Source organism: Agelaius tricolor, unplaced genomic scaffold (genome assembly GCF_023055355.1).
Source record: "Agelaius tricolor isolate 1412-34295 unplaced genomic scaffold, bAgeTri1.0.p SCAF_4, whole genome shotgun sequence".
NCBI lineage: Eukaryota > Metazoa > Chordata > Aves > Passeriformes > Icteridae > Agelaius > Agelaius tricolor.
In genome coordinates, this window is record NW_027269264.1 from 14,896,668 (window position 1) to 14,922,788 (window position 26,121).

At 42.5% G+C, this 26,121-nt stretch overlaps 1 protein-coding gene across 1 annotated transcript; it reads right to left on the reverse strand.

Moving 5' to 3' along the window:
- Positions 1–6,973: 6,973 nt before the first annotated feature.
- Positions 6,974–24,447, reverse strand: LPL (lipoprotein lipase). The gene is made up of 10 exons (XM_071424703.1): positions 24,149–24,447; positions 17,160–17,326; positions 16,860–17,039; positions 16,129–16,240; positions 14,067–14,300; positions 13,582–13,824; positions 12,343–12,463; positions 11,447–11,629; positions 10,156–10,260; positions 6,974–9,204 (listed from the first exon to the last, which is right to left on the reverse strand). The coding sequence occupies exons 1-10, from the start codon at positions 24,210–24,212 to the stop codon at positions 9,159–9,161; spliced, it is 1,455 nt and encodes a 484-aa protein (XP_071280804.1). The 5' UTR covers positions 24,213–24,447; the 3' UTR covers positions 6,974–9,158.
- Between the last annotated feature and the right edge of the window lie 1,674 nt (positions 24,448–26,121).

Genomic DNA, 26,121 nt, shown 5'->3' on the forward strand with positions numbered 1-26,121 from the left:
AGAATGAACCCTAAGCCAGTTTGCAGATGATACAGAACTGGGGGAGTGGCTGGCACACCTGAAGGCTTTGCTGCCACTCAGAGGGATCTTCAGGAGCTGGAGAGTTGGGCAGAGGGAAACCTAATGGGGCTCAACGGGGGCAAGTTTAGAGTCCTGCAGCTGGGGAGGAACAACCCCAGGCACCAGCCCAGGCTGGGGGTGACCTGCTGGAGAGCAGCTCTGTGCAGAAGGAGCTGGGGGTCCTGGTGGATAAGAAGCTGTCCATGAGCCAGCAGTGCCCTCGCAGCCAGGAGGGCCAGTGGGATCCTGGGGGACATCAGGAAGAGTGTGGCCAGCAGGTCAAGGGAGGTGATTGTGCCCCTCTTCTCCACTCTAGTGAGGCACATCTGGAGTGCTGTGACCAGTTCTGGGCTCCTCAGCGCAAGAAAGACAAGGAGCTACTGGAGAGGGTCCTGTGGAGAGCTGCCAAGATGATCTGGGGCCTGGAGCATCTCTCTTATGAGGAGAGACTGAAAGAGCTGGGCCTGTTAAGTCTAGAGAAGAGAGAGAGGCAGCAGTACATGTAAATATCTTCAAGGTGGGTGCCCAGAGGATGGGGCTAGATTTCTTTCTGTGGTGCCTTGGCAGGGGGCTTGGACTCAATAATCTCCAGAAGTCCTTTCCAACCCTAACTATTCCTTGATTTGGTGACATATATTAACCAAGAGATTGGAGTAAGGGATCTCAACTCTCTCTGCTTTCATGTGATGGCCCCTCACTGCTTTTATTGATTCTTTCAAAGTTAAAATGCATAGAAAGTCTCAAAAGGACTTGCATCATATTAAAAAAAGTGTTCAGGAAAAGTATTGTTGGAGTTGTACTCAGCTCAAATGCATCACTCTCCAAGCTTGACCTGTAGGGAGCTCACAGTTAATCCTCTTCTCCTGCAGCTAAACAGGTTTTAATATAGTTCTGTGGATTTATTAATCAAATTCCCGTTCCATATCTTCAAGCATTTCTTCGACAAACAGTTAAGTTTATTTCCACTCACCATTAATTTATGTAATGTAAGAAAGTCTAGGCTGGTGAAATGGTAGGAAACTTAAGTTCAATACAATGTTTATTCTGTGGACTGTCCTTCCTGCCATCCAATATAGAGCATGCTACTTAATTGAATGAGAAAAGTGTTTCTCTTCAAGAATTTAATGTTCTTTGTCCCATGTCTAGAAAAATAAAGTACAGAATTCAAATACATCTATGTAAAATATATATTTTGGGATTTTTTCTGACTAGCAGTAGGCAAGCATGTAAAATTGAATACCCCCAGCAACACAGCCAAGCACGGAAAATGGAATTCTCCCAGCAAAACTTTGTAGAGAGAATTGTGTTAGTGTTTAACAGCACTGTATGTACATCAGCAATGAATACTATAGAAAACAGGATGTGGAATAAAGATGATTATTTTTACAGGATACAGATCCAAATCCTCAAGATGTTATCATGGCACAGAGGAAAGTCCAAACAGGAGATTTCTACTGTTTCTTTAAATGGACACACACTTCAGCTGAGAAGACAGTTGCACAGCTAGATCCATTTATGCTGATCAACTTATGGAGGAGTTTTGTTATCTTGATACAGTACCTTTTTCTCCCCATCTGTGGGGGCTATTAGACCACATGGTGGGGTTAAATGAAACCCAATATAATAGGCAAAAAAAATGTTGTAGGATCCTTAGAGAAGTAGCTGATGCAGGCTGGTCTCCTATCTGGGTGGAGGCAGGGTAATCTTGCAGAGTTGCACAAATTTACCCGAGTACTATGCAGTCATGGGACAGGGAGTACAGGGGTGTTGGTAGGAGGAAGGATGCTGAATTCTGCAAACTTTGCCAAAAGAGAAATGAAAGGAGAAATGGAAAACAGGATTCAGCGGCAAGCTAGGATAAGTTTGCAGAGAAGGTCATAGAGACTTAGTCATACCTACACAAAGATGTCCGAGCATCTGGTCTACGCTTGGTAAGAAAATACAAGTTTTCCTCTCTGGTTATGTAAAAGATACTTGTCAGAGCTCTTTGCCAACTTAGTTACACTTTGTCTGGAAGAAAATGCTCCCATGTGACTGCACTTATCCCTACCCCTAAGATGCCCAAGGAATCCTTGAAGGCAATAGGAGTATTACCTTGACAGCAAAAGGGGTGCCTTCATAGGGATCCTGTCAGAAAATTACTAAAAACAGAATGATGGTCAGGGACTAGTCAGTCAGAAGAGGCACCCCTGAATAACTAAAATGTCTCACAGAGGGTTGCTATAACACTGACAAGAAGCCCCAAATAAACCTAATATAGAAGTTCTGCCCTATTTCCCTCCCCTGATGCCTCCCATGAAAATTCAAAATTTTGCTTTCAAATTCAGGGGTGAAAGAGGGACATGATACCCAATTTTGAACATGACTGAGTGCTTTGGCCTTTCATGAAAAAATATCCGGCCACGAAAATGCAACTTTTTTTAGTTTTACACAAAGTATGCAAGTAAAATTACCGTCAAAAGAATGTTCCCCAGCATTTCCCTGATTTCTCCCCAGGGTCCTTAAATTCGCTGATGTTAAAAGAAAAACAAAGAACTCCAAAAAGGCACATGAACCTAGCTCTATAAATAAAAAAAGGGGGGAAGAATGAAAGCATTTTTTGTATTTTGAACCAGCCGTTGTGTAGGCATTTGCTTACTCCATCACTGCTCTATGCTCAGGACATTAAGAGAAGACTGATACTAGAAGGAGTCTTTCTACTGCATTGAGTCTGACCTGAATTTCCTTTCTAAGGCCTGGGAAATAAAATCAGAGAGATTAAGATCTACTTTTTACCCTTGTACTGGAAAACTTCACTAGCAAAGGGCAAAATTTTTTCCAAGATAAACAAAAAACTTGGCTTAATTTTGTGTCTGGGTTATAAATACATTAGAAAGGGGAAAATTAGTCATATGAGCATATAAATAATAGCTCAATTACATTGAAGAATATGTGGGTGGGTGTCCTGGGTGGAATAATTTGCTAAAGCAGAGTTCTTCTTCCTTGCTTTTCCTCTTCCTCCTAATTTATTCCTCTTTCTGAATATGTGCTTCTTCTTTATAACATTTATTTATATCTTGCTTTTTGTTCTTTAATCTTGGTGATCTTTCTATAATGGGTCTATACACATTTTTCTTTAGGATTGGTATTTTCAATGGATACCAACACTGTGTAAAGCGCTTAAATGTATGCCTAGTCTCTGGTACACACTTCTATTTTCCTGATGTCGAGAAATGTGTATTTAAAATCAAAGGAATGCTTAACAGTTCTGCTGTACAAGTCTGGATATGGCTGTTTTCATCATATTACAGTGCAGCACTGTACAAACTGCTGCAACATCAAAGACCCCTCCTTCCTTCTTGCTTTTTCTTAGACATACCTGCTCTTGCTTTTCACTGCTTGTTTTGATTTTGGTCTGATTTCACTCGAAACTGATGCTGACACGTAATAAAATTCTCCAACATTTAGATTTTTGTCAAGCCTCCTGGCTGATCAAGGCTGTCAAGCTGATCAGCCTATTGATTCAGATCCAGGAACAAACCACTCCAGCTACGCTGTTTCTTTTTGTGCAGCTTGGCAGCAGTGAGGAATCTAAGAATCAGTGTAGCCATGCCTGGCTTCAGAGCAAGGCTCAGCAAGGATCTGGAAGGACCAAACCACCTGAGCCATGTGGTTACTGCACCACACAGAGCAGTGAGCTGGAGCTGTGTGAGAGCATTCCCGAGATGTTCCCACTGCCCATGCTTGCCTGCAAGGGAAACACTGGAGTTTGCTCAGGATTGTGTTGGTCTCATACCTTCCTAGGTGATAAACGAGGTACTGTGTGTTGTGCATGTCTTTCTCTCAAGTTGTTTTTTCTGTTAGTTGATTTGTTTTAATTTTTATGGGGTGCTAATTACATCTCTGCACTCATGTAGTTTGTTCTGGTGTCCCATAAATACAAATACTGCCAAGAGATGCTGGCAATATTTGTGAGAAGACATCCAGAGCCAATATTTAACCTAGTACCTAAGTGGATCATGACCTGACATTTATATGCACTCAGTCTGAAAACACTGCGTAACAGTATCAAAAAAAACCAAAGTTGTAGCTGTGCGTTCATTTTAAATCTAGGATCTTGTGCTAGGTGTTAGGAAAACATTCAAAATTTTCCAAAATGTCAATAAAAAGATTTTTCCCAGCCTCAGTGGAGTTTTGATTGTGTCTCTCACTGAGGGCAGGGTTGGCCCTTTCACCAGAAGCACAGGACTCGTAGCCTCTCCTTACATACACAGTTATGCATGGAGACGTTTCTAATCCAGAAAGATTAGAAGTAACTCCAAAGGTAGTTTTGCACAGCAGCAATTTCTCAGGCCATGGAAGCAAGCCTCAAAAGCTCCTGAATTAAGCCTGTCAGAGGAAAAAAAGCAAGGCCTGACCAAAGCCTGAGGACCTAGCAAGCAAAACTTCAGAAGTCTGGTTTTTTTCAAAGTTTCTTTTGAATTCACTTTCTTGTGAATATTCATAGCATCTTTTCAACCTGTTCTGGCATAGGAATCTGTTCCTACTGCTCCCAGTTTCCATATTTTGAGTGTTCTTCTTTCACTATTTAGAACATTCCAGGTTTACAGCTAATTGGGGGTAAAAAAATCCTTTGGTAGGATGGAACAGTATGAGATATGCTCTCACTTCCTGGCTCTTTTGAGGACAGTGACCCATGGCCTCTTACTTCTCACTGAATGGTTCTACATGGTGGGGTGATGCACAGCAGCAAATCCTCTCCAGTGTCATTGGCAAAAAGTGGGACTGATGATATTGGGTCTCTTCCCACGGGAAGGGCCTACAATTAAGAACATGGTGTTTATCTGACATGAATGGCTGGGAGATGACGTCATTGAAAATGCACTGCACCACCACACTAACACCTGCTATATCCAAGGTGGTCCCCATTTAGCATCTGCATTTCTGATGTGGATGCATTGTTCTATCTGAGTTAACTTGAGCTGTTTTAGGAAAGCATTCTGAGTGTTGCTGAGCAGAGATAGCACCACACACGGATATAAAAGCATTGTTAAGACAAGCTTTATATGGGATGTTCTGCCAAATGGTTCCCTTCCCTTCCTCTTCTCATTTCCTTGTTCTCCTTTAGCCACTGCAGAATGGTAATCCTTTTACTCCCTTATGTGTAAACTGGTGACTTTCCAGGCCTGCCACAAAAGACATTTGACTAGATGACTTCTCTGGAAAGATGCAGCAGGAGGAGATGGAAATCTCTTTCCTGAGGATTTTAATACGGCTATGTTTGCACTGACAGTCAGAATATGGAGAACCTTGCACTGACAGCTGTAAATAAAAAGGAAAATACTACAGCTGGTTCCATTCTTCCCTCTTACATAAACTTTTTTTTCAGTATCTGTTTTTGACCTTTAGAAACAACGCATACACAATGTCTTGCTCATCCCAAGCAGCAAGCTTTGACATTTTGTTCTTAACACACAAAAAAGCAGGCACACATGGAGAAAGCATGGAGACACCTATGGAGAGCAAAGTCACTGCTGGTTCCAAAAATTTCTCAGAGTTAAATATGAAAATGAAAATCTAGGCATTAGAAACCTGAGTCATGATTTCCTCATCTTGCAGATACACTGGCTAAAATCCTTTTTCTTCACTCTTTCCTTCCAGCCAAGAATGTCTCTTTCTGTCTGGTTGACTGCTGGCCAGGCTATCCCTGCAGCCCATTCCAGAGACTGTTGGCAGGGTGAGCAGGGATCATCACCTTTTCTGATGTGGCTAGGCATTGCAGAGCAACATGCAAGAGTAAAGCAGCCCAGGGATGGCTCTAAATACTCACAGAAGACACCTGGATTCTTGTCCCTCCACCATAAACTATTTCTCTGCTTTACCTAGGAACACAATTAGTGTATTGAGGCTGCTGTGATGTTAAAAGAATACTTACACCATGGTGTTTTTAGGAGATGTGACCCCAAGCCTTGTCTTGTGCAACTGTAGGAGTCCTTCTAGTTCCCTAACCCAGACACTGACAAGGGGATGAGCAGTGTCCCTAGAACACCCAGTTTCAAAGCGTTCCAGTCTGCAGATCCAGTTCTTCCTTCTTCCACTGGAAGGATTCCCTTCCCCTCCCTCTCCCGTTCTTCTTTCATCCCTCCCTCCATTCAGGCTCTCCAACCATCCATTTTCCACAGCATAGCTTCCCTCTGCTTTCTCAAGGAATGAAGCTCTGCTCTTGCCAAAGAGCAGTCATTTTCACCAAGGAAGACTGTTGGAAGCAGAGTGCCCCAGGTCAACGGGGAACTGCTCTAATTACCCCTAATATGATCCCCCAGGTGCATGTCACTACAATTCTCCTTAATTCCAGCAATCCCTCTCCATTGCCTGGGTGGAGCCTTGCTGTATATACCAGAGCAAACTGTTCTGGTGACAACCACTCTTGAGCTCAGCTGCACTCATAACAGATGGTTGAAAGTGATTTTTCAGTTACTTCCTTAAGCAATAGTGGTGGCAAAAGTCTGGTGCTTTCCTCCTGCACCCACAGGGTCAGAACATCTCCATTTTGGTAAAATGTGAAGCAGAAGCATAGTTCTGACACCTACCAGAAAAAAAAAAGAAAAAAAAAAAAAAAGAAAAGGAAACAAGCCCTTGAAAGTAAGGACAGTTCTTGAACTGTTCTTAAAAGGGCCTGAAACTCGAAAACCACAAACTGCAGGTGAAAAGCTACTTCTTTTATGATTCCACACAGTGATTCCTTGGGGTCTTAATACATGACTTTTGCATTTCCCAAAATTATGTGGGGGAGAGCAGTGCAGAAATCACACATTCCTTTTTTTTCTAGTGTCTCATTCCATTTTTTCAGCCCAGAATTCAAGGATAGGCTCTGGCCTTCACATAAAAGGTATACAGCAGATGGTTTCATCAAAAGGAAAGTAGTGACTTCAGATTCAGTTTGAGAATTTTATTAAAACCATAGGTTTCTGTTCTATACAAAACTGAGGAGATTTCCAAAAAAAAAAATGTATTAACGACATTGGAAACAGTGCAATGTAAGTGGCTTGTTGATAAAAATCTCTGAAAGCTATATACAGGATTAATACTACACAACTGTATTAATGTAGAGACTGTCAGCAACTTTAGCAATATATACAAACTACCTTTACACTCATAAATATCATATTTACAGCTAATAAATAACATTCAAAGCTAAATCATGTTTCCTTATGAAAAGAACCTTCACTAGTTTGTATCCAAATTTTTAATGTGTTTGTATTTGATCCTGTATTAAGAGCTGTCCAGATACTTTGCTTCTGAAGAATTTGACTTTTAAGAGAAAATTGCAACAAAATGTGGAATCTATAGGGAATAAATCACTGTATTTATTTTTAGAGGTCTCAAATGCAGTGGCTCAATACTCAACCCCACCCTCAGTGACTCATCACATCTCTGCTGTAGTTTAATCAAATGTGAGCAAATTCAGAGCTATTAATATTCCAACATATTGCACTGTTTAAGACTTTTATCCCCAAATATGCTAGCAGCTACAGTTGGAAATGAGAAACAAATTGTGCACATAAACACATGCATATTTTTCTTTGCTTTTAAGATGGGATGATATTGGAGAAATCACCATCTCCATGCTGTCTTGCACATGCAGGAAAAGACTACAACACCCAGCATCAACAGCTAACATTACACTTCTCCAAATGTCTACCTTCAAGCCCTTGTGCCTCCCCAGCATTCTGTTTACTCTTTAGAAAGTTAAAAGAGGGCTACTGCACCTTTCAACACACTAGAAAAACTACATATTACTAAAAAATGGGGAAGCAGACTGTTTCAAATATACCTATTTTTTTAAACTTGCAGCACGGCTAATTTGAGAGTTTTTCAGAGCGCTCCTTCTTGTGGAGCACACAACCAGGCTGCTTTTAATTGGCTCAGCTCCTGCTTCCTGCTGAATTCCATCTCATGGCAAAAAACTGTGCAGCTCCTAGCACTGTACCATAGCCAAGAAACAAACTGAGGTGGATCACTGGCAGTCACAATTCCAGTACAGGGAAGCATGAGCATCCTTGTCAGCTGTCAAGGGGATTCACTTGCACTGAAAACTGCATACAGCAGCCACACAGCTGCATGACTGACACTTGGTGCCAAAGAGCAGAGAAACTGTGACAGTTTCAGCATACGTGACGCAGGCAAGCAGGGAGAGGGTGGAGGGTGGGGGGAAATATCTGTTTCCTGCATTTTATGGTAGCTCAATTCCTCTGCCGTTCCATTTTCACAGTGTTGAAGGCTGGACAGTTTCATTTGCAATAACTGAAAGCATAGATAAAATATCAAATGTCTGGATAAGACACTGGCATTGCTGCCTTCTTCTAGAGCTGTTATTTATTCCAGGGTAAGTGGCATAGAAGTATACAGCTTAACAGATCATACCTATTGCTAAGCAGCACTGGCATCTACCCCCAATTAAATACATTCATAACCACAAACTAAAAAATTCATCCCCATATTAAGTCAGTCCCTGACATCTTCTAGTATTATACACAGCAAAGGTGATTTTTTTCACATGGGAAACCTACTTATTTGCTAAACACACACTTGAAAAACAATGAACTCTCTCCACTGAACTGCCTGAAAATTCAATTTGCCAAGATACAAAAAACAGATTCAAATGACTCATGAAAAGAACAAAAAAAATCCCACAAATCAAAAAAAAAAAACAAAAACCAAAACCAAACAAAATAAAAACAGCAAGATAAAATAAAACCAAGTACAGGGCTTTGTTTCTTTTCATATTAAAAAATTGCTATATAGGATCTGATGTCAAGAAACCTTGTCACAAGGCACCATGATTAAGCAAAATTACCTATATCTTTTCAGCACTTCAAACTTTGGCAAGTAGTTTTGCAGGTTTCTTTTGTTTTTAACTATTTGGATAATGTATCTTTATGGTTAGTAACTTCATATGCTGAGACTTTTTTTACAAGAAGTCTCTAAAATAGCTAGGAATAGCAGGCAAAAATCCAGCAGCAGATAAATATTTCTATATATTTGGTTCTGAACATCCAGTCCACAGGGATGAACAGACTCTTCTCCTCCCCAGTGTGAAAAATCCTTGTTCTTGTCACTTAAGCAGATTCATGAGCAGAATTTTCTTTCGAGGCTCTCTTGGTACTGTGGAGAAAAAAATAAAATATAAAGGTGATGAGGAAGATACTCGTTCCCTCTTGTCTTATTTTTGAGAAGTAAGGTTTTAAAACTCCCTACTTAACAGAAAGATAAATAATGTGCTTAGGCTTTTCCTGGCTTCTGCTTGATTTTATGTCAGATACACACACAGAGCTCTCAAGGCCTGTCCAGGTCATTGCCCCAGCCTAACGACCAGCACATGTGCATTTTTATGCAGAGCTAGATCTCAGTCCAGAAGCGTCCCCATGAGACCATTCACACACAGTAATTGAACTAAAATAAATATAACCACTTCTCTATCTCAAACGTTAGTGGGTAAAGTCCAAAGACTGTCTCCACATCTAATCTGGGTCAGGAAAATTATTGATAAAAATATTAAAGCACACCAAAGGGCTATTAAACAAAGGCAGAATCTCTGATCCATAGAGATGAAACTCTCAGGAATTCACCCACCTGATGGCTGCCATCAGAAAGGAGTGTGCTAAGAAGAGCACCATCATATGCCTGCTCCATTCCTGAACCAGCCCCCAAATCTGCTGCTGGCCAGTATGGAGGGAGGGCTCTGAGCTGACCCAGTATGGAAGTCTGAATGTTCTGCAGCTAAGGGCAAGTGCTGAGACAGAGACACGCTTTCCCTCTGTGTGCTAGTGCCTTGTCTGTAACCCTCCATAACAGCCCCTCATACTTGGCTGAGGGACTGTGAGAGGCAGCGACTAGAGCTTGCTTCTCAGACATGCCAAGAGCCACACAAGGATGGCTACCAGCGGAGCAAGCCAAGAGCTTTTAAGCTGCCAAAGTGGCCATACCTCTGGTTAGTCTGAGCTGTGATGCTTTTGAAGCCCTGAGAAGACTAGTGCAAAAGTCAATTAAAGAAAAAGTTTAATTACCACTCAAGGGGTAATAAAGCAGTCTAAAACCAATAGTGATTACTCATACCCTCCTCTCTTCCTGTTGACGGGCTGCTCCGAGCATTTCACAAATATTGCTGCCTCTTCTCCCTTACTGAGATGTGAGGTGCCATCTCGAGAACAGAACACCACTCTGTGGAATAAATATTGGAAAAATCACAAGACTGAGCCAAACATCCCTTTTTAATCTTAGAAAGAAGACTGGTGCTTGGAAACAGTCTTCATACTTTGTCACGTGGGGCACTGCTACTTTGCAGGCCCGTGAGAAAGTTATTTTTAAAAGAGAATTCTGTAACAAAAGAAATGCTGTGCAAGAACTGGTAAATGAATTATACATGGGCATCAAAGCATAGCCATAACTTTCACTGATCCTTTGCAAAAAAAAAAAATCTTCCTGTGGTTAAGATAGCAGAAGTTCTATCCCAAAGTCTCTTGGATCTTTATTTACACCAGTCTTGACGTGAGATTTTGTCAGGTGAATGAACTTGGAAGAAAGCCATACTCCCTCACATGTGCAAACAAAGTAGGTTGCAATTTCCAGAAAACATGAGCACTCACTTTTCTATTTATCAGTACTTTCCCCACCCCTATATTTGTTCAGCTCTGATAACTGTTCTTTGATCAAGTGACTGACCTGTTTATTCAAAGGAGGAACTTATTATTATTTACTATACTATACATAGGACACACATACTCTGTTCTGGGCCCATGTTCTGCAAACAGATCTCATGTTTAGTGAATATGAGTATTTCAAAAGAATAATGTCAAAGCACTTCTGTTCAGGCTTTGACGTTTCAACATTCACACATTAGCAATGTCCTAACAGTTACGTGTTTCAGTTTTCAACCACCATTCAGGTATTCAACCCCTAAGGAAATCCAACTTAACTAAGCAATAAATTCTTGTGCAAACACACTTTTGGAAGGATCTCTAAAAATCTCCATCTAAGCATGCTCTTTGTGACAAAAGCTATGCAAGAACCCAGCATGAAAAAGGAGGACAGAAATTGCAAACCACCATTGATGGTGGTTCATGGAGATACTCTCCTGCATATTATAACTAACCTTAAGTAGATACAATAGTGGGATACAAATTAATTACATAGGAGGAAGACTACAAACTGCAGATCCCAGTGGAAGTAAATGGCTGAACCTGGCTGATAGAAATGGTGGTTTGATACCACTGGAGCCCTGATTAGCATTAATACTGCACCCATTTGCAACTGCCTAACATGTTTGTCCCAGTCTGTGAGATACCAAAAATCAGGGAGCACTGTCAATTAGAATTAATATAGCTTATAACAAATCAAAACAAGTTACTTTTTCTGAGTTTCCCCTGACTTCACTCTGATTCTCTGGATGTCAAATGTAAAGGGAGTCCACCAATCTGACCAGCTGAAGAAGGTGTCTTTTTCCCACTGCAGCTTCACCATAAACAGGTCTCCAATATCCACTTCTGTGTAAATCAGGAAGGAGAAGGTCTTGTTTGTGGAGATTTCAGGCCTGTGGGGAGAAGAATAAGAAAAAAAAACAAAAAAACCACCTGAAATTCTTGGACAGACAAAAAAAATTAAAGAGCAATAGAACCTGGAATTTTTGTACTCCAGAGAAGGAAGCAAAAACACCTCTACCTTTTGTAGAGGCAAAAGGAAACATCCTTCTGTAGCAAGGCTGGTAAAATCCAGAGACAGTCTGCTAGGAAAGGGTTGTCCTCACCTGTGCTCTCAGAAAACCCAGACACCACCACCCATAACCAGTTTACATTCATCAGAGCAGAAAACAGCTCCATTCCCTGACAGCCTGTGTCTAGGGACGTACCCACAAATTTCTGCTTATTTGTAGAGCTGTGAAAGCAAATCCCAAGTCTCCCTCAGCTTCTGCACTGAGACCTCCAGATGCATAAGTCCACTTTTAAAAAGATTTAACATGGTATAAAGACACTGAGAAGAAAATAAGAAAGCACTGGAAACACTCTTATTAAGCTGTGTCCCAGGTCAGACTTCATGTTTCCATATTTCAGATGTCTTATCAAGAAGAGCTCCTGTAGGATATGGTTCATTAATTTCCAAAGCAAATGCAACTCAACAAGGACAAGAGCAGATTCTGGGACCCTGTAAGATTAGTGCAGCTGAAACCAGAACAAGTTTTTCAGTTGAGACTTTAACAAATTTAGGCAAACTCAACAGTACTTTGCAGTTGTTTTTGTAGCTACTCACAGTGTGAAAGCAATGTTCTCACTCTTGTCTAGAGTGCCATAGAGAGAGATCAGGAATGGCTGGTTTGTCTTCGTCATGTTAGTCTTTGCAAAGAAATGAATCTTGACCTGATAATGAAAGACTGAAAGGATACAAAAGAAAATGCCATTAGGAAAGCTCAATCTCCAAAGAGACAGCTGGCGATAAAACCACCCTGCCTCACCTCTGAAAATTCTAGGCTGGAATTTGCCGACTTCACTAAAATTAGTTTATTTCCATGCGGGTGTCCAGGGTACTATTTTTTTGCAAGAATGTAAATATTAGCAAGCAAGGCAATCACCATTAAAGAACACCTTTGCAGCTCTTGCAGCTAAACTTTGCAGCAAAGCTGCCACTATAATACTCCCAGAGTATGCAGTATCACCTTCAAACCTGCTGTTGAACATTTAAGACTTGCTATACTTGACTTGAAACAAGTAAGCTGTGCCCTTCTCTTACAGGAGGCTTGGTAAAAGGAAAAAAAAAAAAACAAAACTAAAAAACAAAAAACAAAAACAATCCACTGACACTGCAGGTTAAGCACCAAATGCCAACAGAACACCAGCCTTGCAGTTGCTCTTAACAGTGCAGGAATGTGCCTTTCAATTGCTGGTCCATCACAAAATGCACACTATAAGAATACCATGGGGTACAGCAAAGCTAAGGAGGAAAATAAAATAGTAAAATCCAACATTATTTTCCTAGCTGTGAGGAAAGTATTCTCCTCCCAGTTTTCTCTGGCTTTGTCATTCTCAGACCTCCCACAGCAGCAATTAGATTCAAGAAGTGCTGTGATATTTTAATGAGGGCTGGTGCTCCTCTAGCAAGTGCACTACCAAAGGCATAAATCTAATGCTTGCATATCTTTAATTAAGATGCTCAGCAGACTGAATTCTGCTGATTATTTCCCCAGCAGAAAGAAGTAATCATTCAGATGAAAAACACTGAAAAAGTTCCAAATGATTGGGCAGCAGGAGTTGTCTAACTTTTGCTACTTAGAAACTTGTTACAAAATACCTTTCTTTTTTCACTCTACCATACACCTTGAGTAGGACAACACTTCTCTGAGACTCGGATTCAATGGCAAACCACAAGCCAGCTTCACCCCTGCTCACCACAGGCACCAAAGCAGCAATATTCTCATCGGCAGCACATGCCCATCGTGACACACAGCTGAGCACAAGTACCAGTCTTGCTCACCAGTAAGCAAGGAGTACCTACCTTTATAGGGCATCTGAGCACGGGTTTTCAGATACATTTTAGTGTTTCTCTTGGTTCTCACTCTGTTGACCTTGTAACCCAAATTGTTGCAGCGGTTCTTGCGGCAGCTCAGGCAGAGGCCCTTCTCAAAGGCCTCCTTTGTGTTGCAGCGGTAGGCCATGCTTGGCTTTTCTTCATTGAGGAGAGAGTCGATGAAGAGGTGGATGGATCGTTCATGGGAGCATTTCACCAGCTGATCAACATCTTGAAAGAATGAAAATGTGTAATATGTATACATATGTGTGCATATAATGATATTAATCCCTAAGCAATGCTGTCAACAGGCATGATCCACTATGGCAGAACTGAGCTTTACAGGATGACTGTTAAAAGCATTTAAAAGAACATATTCCTGTGCCTCTCAGAGCTCTTTCCTTGCAAGACACCTTGCAGGGCTATTCAGGTTTCCCTCAGATGTTATACTGTTTGTTTCAGAGCAACCTCACCTCCAAGCCCTTTCTCAGCAATCAGACGCAGTGCTTCTCCCAAATTGCAACCTGGCTGGAAACCTCCACCATTGGGATAAATATCAATGTGTCCAACAGGCTTCTGGATCCCAATGCTGCGGTCTGGAGAGCCTCGGGTGTAGGTGTGTAGGACATCCACAAACTCAGCATCATCCGGGGAGAGGCGAGTGAGTTCATCAGCATACTCAAAGGTAGGACCAGCAGGATCCAGCCCTTTATGGGGCGAACCACAAAGAAAAACTGATATTATCTGCCAAAGATACTGACATTGATAACAAATGCCAAACTCAGCTGCCACATTGGTCTAGAATACTGAGTTTTCCTGCAGACATTACAGATGGATCACCACTTAAATATCATGAATGTACACAGGAGAATCAAATGCACTACCTTGAAAATTGTCACTGTTTAAAAAAATAAAAGTATGCAAACACATGGAAGGAAGCCCAGCTAACTTTCTCAGAGCTTTAGCATTTCCAGTGGATGGGAGAAACAAGCTCTTAAGTATTTTCTCAATGTCTTTCATTCTTGTCAAGAACTGTAGAAGTTGTATCTGAAGTGTCTGAAGTATGGAAAAGTCTTGCTGACAACTCCATGCCAGAGGAACAAGTGGGAAACATAAATGAGGGCTTCACTGTCTATATACCTAAGGGGAAGGGGATTACTAGGGTAAACTGTCAAGCTGCAGCAACACTAACATCAAAAAAACCCAGAGCTATTCTGCCAGTGAACAAGTACTATCTCCTGTTCAGACAACCCCCTGAGAGCTGGCTGAGGGGACACATCTTTTCTGCAGCCCTCAGCTGGGCACAGGCACCCGTGCTGCTCACCCACTGTTAGCTCCACTTGGTCTGAGCTGCCTCCCCCTAAGCTGTGAGGGCTTCAGGGGCCACATTACATTATTCCCTGTCCTTTTCCCCAGGAACAGTTCATCCTCAGCATCAAGAGCAACCATGGAGGAATAACAGAGGTCTACTGACATGTCAGTGATTTGGCAGACTCAGTGAAAGCAGCAAAGCTGCAACTCAGAGAAAGGAAGGGCAGAGGGACTAGCACTTTGGCCTCCTGACTTTCATCTGCCACCTTTCAGGACTTGACCTTTCCAGATGTGACTGCTGCCTAGCCCACCTCCCAGCATGTCTGTGGATCTGGGATCACAGCCGGGCTCAGGTGAAAGTGCCAGGAGCTAGGCTCCCTTCTGAATGGTGCTCCCGAGCTCTCTCAGCAACAAAGACACCACAGAAGAGCAACTTTCTTAGCTTCATTTGCTGATGAAGGCAATTCCTTTGTCAATGAGATCAGTGCTAGTGGCTCAGCTCTCAGGTGCTGGGTTGTAAACCAGCCCCAGAGTGGCCATGCACTCTGCCTTGTCTAGCAGATTTCTCAGGCTCCAAATTCACCTTAAGCAGACATAGCAACAGGGAAGATATATGTCTTCCCCAAATTCTCACAGTATTATTTCCAGCCCAGAATATTTCTTGAGACTGATATGATAAACTTTGTAATAATCCACACAGGATCTCTTCTGGTTATCTGTCCAGTCTTCCTTTGAGCCCATATAAACTTCTTTCATCTACATCACCCCATGGCAAAGAGTTCTGCAGGTACTAAACTTGCTGCAGCAGAATTTACTTCCTGTTCTGTCTCAAGGGTTCCCAGCTGCAAGGAATGACTGCCTGGATAAAGACAATCCACTGAATTTCTTATGCTGAAAGAGATACTGTGACCTTTGCCAAGCCATGGTTTGGTCAGTCCCCACCACAACCCCCCAGACTACTTCTTTATCAGGCCCTACTCACTCATTTCTTGTAAAAAAGCAAATAAAGGTTTTTCACTCACCACCCTTATTGTTATTTTCTGAATATTTTTCCAATTCTACCCCAGAAATATTGGCCCTGCTGTTTCATTAAATAATGAATACATCACGAAAGTACTTCCAGCAAGCAACAATTATTCTGGTGATTTTTCAGTAGAACTGAAAAATAATATTTCAGTATGGAAGAAATGCAACTCTCCACTCTACAGTCACAGGTTTTCTTACCAGTAATTCTGTTCACCTTCTTTTTGGTCAGATTCCCAGCAATCCCAGCAGCATGGGCACCTAGACTGTACCCCAGCAAGTGGAGATTGTTGAGAGGATAATTAAATTGCTCCTGCAGAAGAGAACAATTTGTTTAAAGTTCAAAACCAAACACAAAAAACATAAGAAGACACAAAATAAAATGTTTTGTTAACACTGGAATTTTTGTTTGAGCCATGAATAACAGAAGAAACACTAAACAGTTATCATAATTTTGTGCCATTGTAAATTTCTTGATCTAACTAATTTATGGCCAAAATCAAAACTGAGAGGAATGCAAAATAAAGGACAGAACACAGGGCTGTTTATTTCATAAAGGTTTTCAGCCACCCTCTCCCCACCAGTTCCTGGATCTCCTAAGGCAGGGCACATTCGCAATTCCCAAGGACTGGCATCTGTATAATATATATAGGAACCTGTCTTTCATAGCTTCCTCTCGCAGAGTCCTCAGAAATACTCTGGGCACACAGGACCCCACAGACCAAAACAAAGTCTCAGGAATGCAGTACAAAAGGCCTCTGAGCAGGAGACAGCCAGTAGACCAAAGCTGGAATTTTACCAGTCCAGCAAAACTACTCTCTGCAAGAGTTTAACTCCATCTACCCAACACGAGATGATTAACATAGCTGCATCATTGCCCTTTTGTCTCCTATGATAGTACGTAGAATATGAGACGTGCCTCCATGTCTTACCTCCATCCAGTCAATAAACATAGCAACATCCTTTCCCACCAGCCTGGTGTATGCGGCCGACACCGGGTAGTGCTGCTGAGCTCGATCTAGCCAGTCCACCACAATGACGTTTGAGTCAGGCTCCCTCTTGTACAGAGCATCCACCAGCTTTGGGACCCAACTTTCATACATCCCTGTCACCTGTTTGGTTTTGGTGATTTTAATTAAAATAGGAGAGATATATTAATATATCTGTGAGACGCTTCTGCTCAGTTTATCAGAAGTGTGGATAAAAGGGAGATTCCTCCCACTTTGCCTTACCGTCCACCCATGGATCACCACAAAGGTTTTACTGGTATGATTGAAGTTGCACTGTGCCAGGCTGTTCACCTGCCCAGGAACCAGGTAGCAGACATCCTCATCGGGCTCTGCAGGCGTCCGTAAGGAAAACTTGCTCTCGATTCCCGCAAAATTGTTTTTGCCTTCTTCTGTAAGAGCACAAAAAACATAGCAGTGTTTTAGGAGTACTAGGACAAAGTCAGAAGGGACAGGTTGGAGAGATATGTGGAACAGTCAAGAGATATCTGGGATGGGTTTCTTTCATTTCCTACAGCGCTCAGTGGACACACAACAGCCATGTAAAGAGGAAATCAAAGGGTGAAAATTGCTCCCCTTCCAAGGTCCTGATAAAACAGTAAGAATCTGCTGAGCTGTCAGAGAGGTATGAATACATCTTGAGAGCCAGTATTTTGCCCATTACATTAAGCGGGAAACCTCTTAAGTATCACAAGAGTACAGAAAAGTGCACACAACAGTCACAGACAGTCATCCAGGAGAGCAGAGAGTTACTACCACACTATTACATATTTTGGTGGTGTATCTTCCACATCACCTCACCAATAATCACTGCCTAACAAGGCCTTTTATAACTCTCTGTAGTTGCAGTGCATTAAAAGCTGTCAAGTCACCACTGTTTTATAAAATACTAGTTTAAGTATTTTGACCAACAAGCAGCAGGTGAGGAGATCAGACACCCATCAGAGAAACTGAACTAGCAAACCAGCAGTCTATTTTGGAGTACATTTTCAGGTCATCTGATAACCTACAGAAAAATAAGCTGCCGAAAAATATCTTCCTCTGCCTGAAGCAGAGGGAAGGAGGGTGGGGAAGGAGGCGCCGATCTTGTACTGGAGGTAACAAAGTATGTCGTGGTCTGCAAAGACCACTCCCACCAACTTCCAGCTTCAAAATTTATGTACTCCTTTTCCTGCCAAGACAGAGAAGTGACTTTAGACTTCCCATTTCCTTTGGGAAGAAACTTAAATGTCTCCTCTTTTTATGTCTGATTCAACTCCTAAATGCCTCTATGTACAGCACACCCTGTAATTAACTTTTCAAAACCCAGGCCCCAGTTTGGCAACTTGAGTAAGGCAAATATTGATTGCCTGTTCTTCAAGTGCAGCTGAACTTCGGCCAGCTCTGTCCTGCTCAGCATTGTCTTTCCTGGCATCAAGAGCACCAACTTTCCACAAACTCCTAAACACACATTAATGAATGGCATCATGCCACCATAGAGAACACAAATGGACAAGATAGGCATGCAAAACAGATTTCCACTCCCTTTTTCCACTGCAGAAGAGGTTTTCTATGATAATTGGTAGATTTGCATTTCCTCCCTAAAGTCGTGCTGCATTGCTCAGGTGATAAATAACTAACAATTCATTTTTTTCCAGAACAGTTTTTCTCATCTTCTCACTCAAGCTACCATACACAACAGAGCACTGACTTACTCACCTCAAGGAGCTCTAAAAAGCCTGGGAAGTTCTTGCTGTGCTTGGAGGATCACAAGAAATCAGGGTCTAACCTCCCTCATCACGTCTAAAACCAGCACAGAGCCTTGCGACAAATGCTTACGTAGCAGTCTCAGAGAAACCTGTCAGCCATAATCAATGGCTTAAAATTGCCCAAGTTCAGCAGGATTTCTCACCTGTCAAAGCACATGCAGGAAAGCAAGAACCATTCACTGAACAGAGGCAGTACTCAGCTTTAGGTTTCAACCTTGACAGTGCTACGCTGGCTAGCTAATCCAGGATAATTACACTGAGGGCCCCCTTCCTGCCTCCTTCCTCCTAAAGAAAGGTGTTTTTCATAGACCTTACCCGTCCTTCTACCAGTACAAGCATTCACATATAATGCTTGTGAATATATAACATTAAATATAACATTTTACCCACAAATGAAAACTAAATTTACCAAACTAACGAAATGTTTGCACTTTTTCTCTATTTCTGCATATTCAAAACTTTGTCATGAACTGACAGTATAAAACACTTTTTTGGAAAAAATCTTTAGACCTGCATTGTTTACTTTTTAGCCAGAGAAAGAAAAGTCCCAAAGGCTGGTTGGTTAAATATCAGCTATGACTTTTCACTCAGCTGTGAATCACTAAAACCTTGAAAGGAACAAGAACAGCTTTCAATTGTAAGGCATACAATGCCAGGACTTTCAATTATGTATATTCCCTCCTAGTACAGGAAGGCGAAAAAGAATAGTCCACCTGCTCACTAGTTAATAGTGCTTCCTTTCATACCTAGATATCATTTCCCTTCTGGATTAAACTTATCTGATAATCATCCAAAATCTAAATTACATTGATATCCTGTCTTGTAGTGTGTTTTCAATTACAAGCACATGCTAGAATTTGCATGTAAGTTCAGACCACAGCTCTTTTGAAAACAAGCTAATAGGAAATTTACAACTCAAAGTGTACCATACTTAAGGGTACACTTGGAAAAGTGCACAAAGCTTAGAAAGATTGCAGTACAGTGGCACCTGCTACTGAAGATGTGTTAAGTGCTTCACACATATTTGCGTGTTTCAATCTAACAATCTTTGATGGGGATTTGAGAACAGAAAATCACTGAGATATAGTCACCACCAAGAAAGAAGCAGCTGCAAAGCAACAGCCCATGAGTTAGTGAAATGGCAGGCAGCCACTTTTCTCATTTAACTATGTTGCATGAGGATTAGAAAGTCAGAAGAAATTACTGTTATCATCTTATACCCACAAAAAGTGTCATGTTATCTTATGTCCACATATGGTCAGTTCCCAGCAGGCAAGATACCCTTTGTATGAGGGTAGTGTGTGTGTAGTGGAGTTTATTACAGACTTCTTCATGGTGTGCTCATCAAGAAGCTTTCCTCAGAATTTGCCTGAGTTTGGCTTTGCAAATTCTATACAGCTCTGAGCACACACTCACCCATAGTTTAGTTAATAAGATGTTTTAACTCATGTTAATTAAACCATGGAAAACCCCAGCTCTGAGCAGAAGATCTCTTGTCTACACCTAATGTTGTGCTGCACACATGCTGCAGTACCACCTCACATCCCAGCCCCTGCAGAATACAGGAACACACAGTCTGTACACACTCACCATACAGATCAACAACTACATGTACCACGCTTTAAACCTGAAGCAGAGAAGTTCAGCACAGAAAACAAGCATTTCCCACTTCTGCTTTCATACCTCATTGTATTTCTTGGTCTATTAAACAAATTATTCAGAACCAAACTTTGTCATTCATAGACTTTTGCCACAGACCTTTTCCTCAGAGATTTAAAGGGAGAAGTCTCCTTGAATCATGTCCTGAGGCAGTGAACCATTGGGCCTCATTCCTACAGTCTTACACAAAGAAGTGCTAAGACAGCCAATGTAAACACTCACCATAGTTTAGTTAATAAGATGTTTTAACTCAAGTTAATTAAACCATGGAAAACCCCAAAATAGGTAGTTTTCAGCACGTTTCTGAAATTTATCTGAATTAAGATTGCATTTTTCATAATGTAGATACAGAAATTAGATATCAAGAAATATACATACAGATATTGAGATACTGAAGTAGGTTTTTATGACAAGAATGCAAGTCCCATTTCTAAACAAGGCCTTTGAATAAAACAGACTGGAAGTAAATACATGCAGACAAAAAAGAAATCCATACTTTTACTGAAAACTACACTTTCCCAGACATAGTTCAGCAAGGTACAAATGCATGTGTTGTGTATTGCCAAAGCTTCCAGGCACATAGTTAAAAATACAAGCACCTGTTGCAAAATAAAGTTTTCTGTCTATGCTATGTGCTCACACTTAGCATGACCTACAAAGGGATTATTTAGGGAACTGAAGCAGAATTAAATTACCAATTCCAATGGAAGCTGGCTTTTCAGGCTGCATCGCCAAAACTTCACCATTTTGTCATGCTATACAAAGTTTTCTGATGCTTTTCTTACCTCTACTTGCACAATATGACCTCTACTTGCACAATATGAATTTCCATTTTTTTAAAAAAATAAAAAGCTGTCCTGTGCAGCAGGGTATAAAACCTCACAGAACTCAAAGAAAGTGGGGGGGGGGGGGGGGTGGGGGGGGAGGGAAGCTTACAAACTGGAAGTCAGTAGTTTTGTTTTTCCTGTCCAAAGTTTGTGACACTTTGGACTTGCAACTTGTGAAATTCCGTTCAGTTAGGGACTCCTATCAATTATCAATTTTGAAAGCATCCCACTGACTTTAGGCATCCTGACAGACCAACCAAGAGAATTCAGTTTCAAGTTTCTTTCACTGGAAGCCCAGGACAACTTGCCTTGACTGTGAAACTGTTTACCACTGGTCAGCTGGGTGGAGAATGTGAGTCTTGAGGAAGTAACAACATCTGGAATATTAATCAAAAGTAAAACTGCCCACATCACACAGGTCGCCAAAATATGATAACAATGCATTTGCCAGAATGAGTGCACCTAAGCTGTGGTTTTAAAAATGGAATCTTTGATAAACAACAATTTCCTAGCATTATGCACTCAGAAATGGAAATAGTATTAACTAGGTGCAAAGATCCTCAGAAAGTATACTGCTAGGCTGTGTCTCCTATAGCCCACAGAGACATGCATGCACACACATGCACAACAGCAAATATCTGCACATATCAAATATTTACCAGCTGTAGTTAACTGGGCTAAATCTTCCCTCAGCCAACAATCATCATTAGGAATACCCATCAATCAGTCATACTGAATTCCTAAGAGTTCTGAAGCAAACTCACAGCCAGCTCTAGCAAAGGGCCTATATCACAGAAATGGTTATCGTTTAATTTGATCTACACTATAAACTGAAAGCATACTACTGTGTGTTGCAATCCCAGGAAACCTACCTCACGAGTCAGGTTATTGTTTAACCTTGCTGCAAAAATATTACAACTTCATGTTTATTTATGTATTCCTCAATGGCAGAGCCCTGAGAGTACGTTCTGCTTCACTTTGCAGGTGGGGCCAATGGAAAGAGCAATACCTTTGGAAAGCTACTGAGCACAAGTTCAGAAGCTAAGTAAGAACCTCCCAGCTCAAGTTTTGCAGCTGGCAAACTGCTGTTCTCTCACTGTACACAGGGATGCCCACCCCTCTCCCTGGTACTCCCTCACAAATCTTTACTCAGCTGCAGCTGGGACACTTGCAATTCAATCCAGCAGATATCTAGCCACCCATCAGTCCCTCTGGAATAGCAATTAGCTGAAGAAAAAATGCAACCACTGTCAGACTTTGCAGTAATACAGAGGTAAGGATGCATGAGAAACTCCAATTGTGCAAGTACTTCTGCACAGAGGAGATTTCAGCAAACTTTTAGGAGTGCTAGTGATCATGCTAATCTCCAGCACAACTTGAGGCCTGAGAGCCTCACCTCTGTGCCTTCTCAGAAATGCATTGTTTCTCAAAAGGCCATGCCACAGCTGCCCTGGTATGTCTATCCCAAACACAAACCATAGAAAAAGCCAGTAGCTCACATCACACAACAGGGTAAATATGCTGACTCTGGATTTACATTGGTAAAATAAGGATCTGAATGTATTTCTAGCAATGCTTTTATCTTTTCCAGGACCAGCATGTTTTTTCACCTAGAAAGTCTTTTTCTATGTTGTTTTTTAAATACTCTGGATTCTTGGAGGGCTGGATCACATGTTTGCTGTGGTTTCAAAAAACTTTTTACTGTGTTGTGCATGGAAAAGTGTGGACCTAAAGGCTTGAATTGCTTTAGGATGAGCACATAACCTGCTTTCATACAACCTATTCCTAAGAAGAAATAATGAAATTATTGGTAAGTCTGTGTCAAATCAGTTCCTGCAGGGATGAAAGCTTTCTCTGAGAAGACAGTTATTTTACTGTATAGAACTTGGATACTGTGACGAAAATTGGTTTTGATTGTCTCTGATGGCACAAATTGGATTCAAAGCTAGAATACATTCCTTTCACTCTACCCTAGCACCCCATCCTCTTACTCTTGAATAGTTCCCTTCAGCTTCCCTGTACACAAAGAAGTAACAAAGGGACGCACAGCAGAAAAAACAGAAGTTTATATATTCCAGTTTAGGATCACAAAGCAGCTCTAGGAGCTACAGCCACCCTTTCTTCTAAGGCCAGAAACTTTTAAAGACAGATACTATGTGTGGGAGATCAGTGTAAGAAAGTAAGCCTGTGACAGGGCACTGCTAACAATATTTTAAAGCTTTTTTAAGTTTGAGTAGTAGTGGTCTCCTAAAGCTAGTCAATTTGTTCCTAACAGCTTCAGTTACACTGTGATTAATTGAGAGAGCATTAGTAAAAATCTAGCACCATTTGCACATCTTCCACTTCCCATAGCTTGGACAGGATGTCTATGCACAAGTGCAGGTACAACAGGCAGAGTGCGAACACAGCCATAAGTGAACGGGAGTAAATCACTCTGTTCACTTTTCCCCTAGTGGATCCTGCTCATTACAGGCTTAACTACATCTCGAACACATTACCACAATAGCGATGAAACTCAGCCTTGCCTTGTCTGGGATCAAGAACTGTACGAAGCTGGGATGCTGGGATAGTTGAGTCCCACAGAAGAGGAAGCCGAGGGACCTTACCGTGGTGCTACTGCTGTGCAAATCCCTTGCTGGGGCAAGGAACTCTCGGAAGCCACCTTGTCTCTGGGAAAAAAAACACATCCCAAACCTCAACAGGTCGCGCCACCAGCCCGGCAGGTTGTGCCTGAGTTTCGGCTGGGGAACAGGCTCCAGGTCTCTCCTAACAGGATGGAGGCTCCTCCCCAGTGTCGCTCTCCAGCCCCTTCCAAGCCCACTCCGCGACACCCGGGTCCCGCAGCATCCCAAGCTCCCCGGGATAGCTTCACAAAGGAAGGATTGCAGACTCCCCTTTCCCGCCACGCTTCCCCCAAGCCCCGTTTCCCAGGAGCAACAGGCAGGCCCGGCAGCTCGGTGCCCCCGTGTCCCGGACTCACCGCCGAGAGCAGCCCCCCAGCGCAGGCAGAGGCACACGGCGGCCAGGAACGCCTTCCTCCACATCTCGCCTCCTGCCGCGGGCACGAAAGTTTCGGCGCGAAAAGAAAAAAAAAAAAAAAAAAAAAAAAAAAAAGAATTTAAAAATTTAAAAGTAAGGGGTTTTTTCTCTGAAAACTTACGATAACTAAAACAGAAGTACGGCGCCGAAGCGCAGCGAAGGACAGGGCAGCCCGGGGAGCGCCCAGCACCGCCGACGCCGCTCCCACCCGCCCTTATGTCCTGAGCAATATGCAAATATGTAAATAAATATGCAAACATGCAAACGACCCTGCGCGCCTATTGGGCGAGCGCCGAGGGACGGGGCGGGGCCGGGCCGGCGCTGCCCGGGCCGGGCCGGGCGGGGCGCGGCGCGGGGCGGGGCGGGGCGGGGCGGGTTCGGGCTCGGGCTCGGGCTCGGGCCCGGGTTTGGGCCTGGGCCCCACAGGGCGCGGGATGGAGCAGGGCGGAATGGGAGGCGGGATGGAACGGCACGGCCCGGGCTCGGCACGGTGTGCTACCTTGGCTCCGAGCCCTCCTCGGGCCTGGCTCCCACAGCCTTCCCAGAGCCCTCTGGCCAGCCCTGTCCCCGCAGCCAGGATGCGGCCCCCGTTTCACCCCCGAGGCCCTTCCTGCCTGTGGCAACCTAGCTCTGCTATGCCTCTGGAGGGGTCTTCCTTCCCATTCCTGCTTTTGCACCAGTAACCGGGAGCTAACTCCATTTTCTGTAGAGTGCTTGCAAGGGGCCTTCTGCTGTTGCCTTGAAAAATCTTTGTCAAGACCTTGTTTTGCCAGCACTCGAGGGGATACAGGTTTGGAGAAAAAAAATTAATTCACTGGAGATTGCATCTGTGCTCCTGAGAAATAAAAAATTGATTCCTTAAGCTCTTCACCTCTCTCTGTGCTCCTCTCAGAAATGTGGTTTGCACTGAGATCTGTGTTGGCAGCCACTGGGTGAAAGATCAGTTATGTAAGGACATTAATTTAATAACAATACTGGTTTCATTTCATTGTGCAGTTTGTTGCCAAAGGCACAGCTTCATAAAGAGGCTTATTACACCGGGAATGAGGACTCCCTGGGTTTTGCAATGTGAAGCAAATGGGATTCACTTTAAGGGTAACAGATCTTTCTCATACCAGACACTTTAGGAGACTAAAACATATCTGGGTTATATTAGTGAGATTGTTCAATAAGAGATTGCTGAAGTGTAGAAGTAGTACTGGGTCACCTTTCCAACTTTAGGTTCCACTAAAAGACCAGTAAGATCTATGAGTGAGAGTACATTTTCCCCCAAGACACTAGAGTTTCCTCCATCAGCAATCCCTATTTATAGCCAGAAGGCATCAGAAGAATTTAGCGAGGGTACAAACTGTTCATGCTGAGACTTTTTGAGACAACTGAGTGGCAGGAAGAGGAGGGGGCTAACACAGTGGTGAGGCAGGGAGAGAGGCTGGGAGTCCAAACAGGGGATTGGAGATGAAGAGGCAGGAGACACCAGCCTTCCTCCCCAGAGGATGGTGGTGATGTGAGCAGGGAAAAATATGACTAATGTGGTTTGTGCTGCAGCTTGCTATGTACTGAGCATATCCTCTGACAATGTTTGAGACCCTCTTGTCGAAACAATAGCAAGAACTTTTTCATGTCTTTCTTTTCCCCAAGTGTGGATTAAACAATGCATTTCTCTTGATCTAATTTGGTTGAAACTCTATAGCACAATTTCCTCTGTAGAAATTAGCCTGACTCTATCTTGGGTCAGACATCCTTCCTAGAAAATTTCATTCCCTGATGGCAGCATAAGGCAAACTAAAAGAACAAACACTTTGAGGCAGGCTGATGTTAGGGAGACTGTCAGGTCATCCTAATCACAGGTGATGCTACCTACCCATCAGAGCAAAACAGTGTATGAAGTCTACTGCAGGGAAAAAAAAAAAAAGA

Bases quoted from the DNA above. Each gene is read 5' to 3' on its own strand.
- LPL (XM_071424703.1), bottom strand. From the start codon at position 24,212: ATGTGGAGGAAGGCGTTCCTGGCCGCCGTGTGCCTCTGCCTGCGCTGG. The intron at 16,241-16,859 runs GTAAGACATGGA...TCTCTTCTGCAG, and splicing joins TGTTTATTGACTGGATGGAG to GAGCAATTTAATTATCCTCT. The intron at 13,825-14,066 runs GTGAGGTTGCTC...CATTCTTTCAAG, and splicing joins TGCTGAGAAAGGGCTTGGAG to ATGTTGATCAGCTGGTGAAA.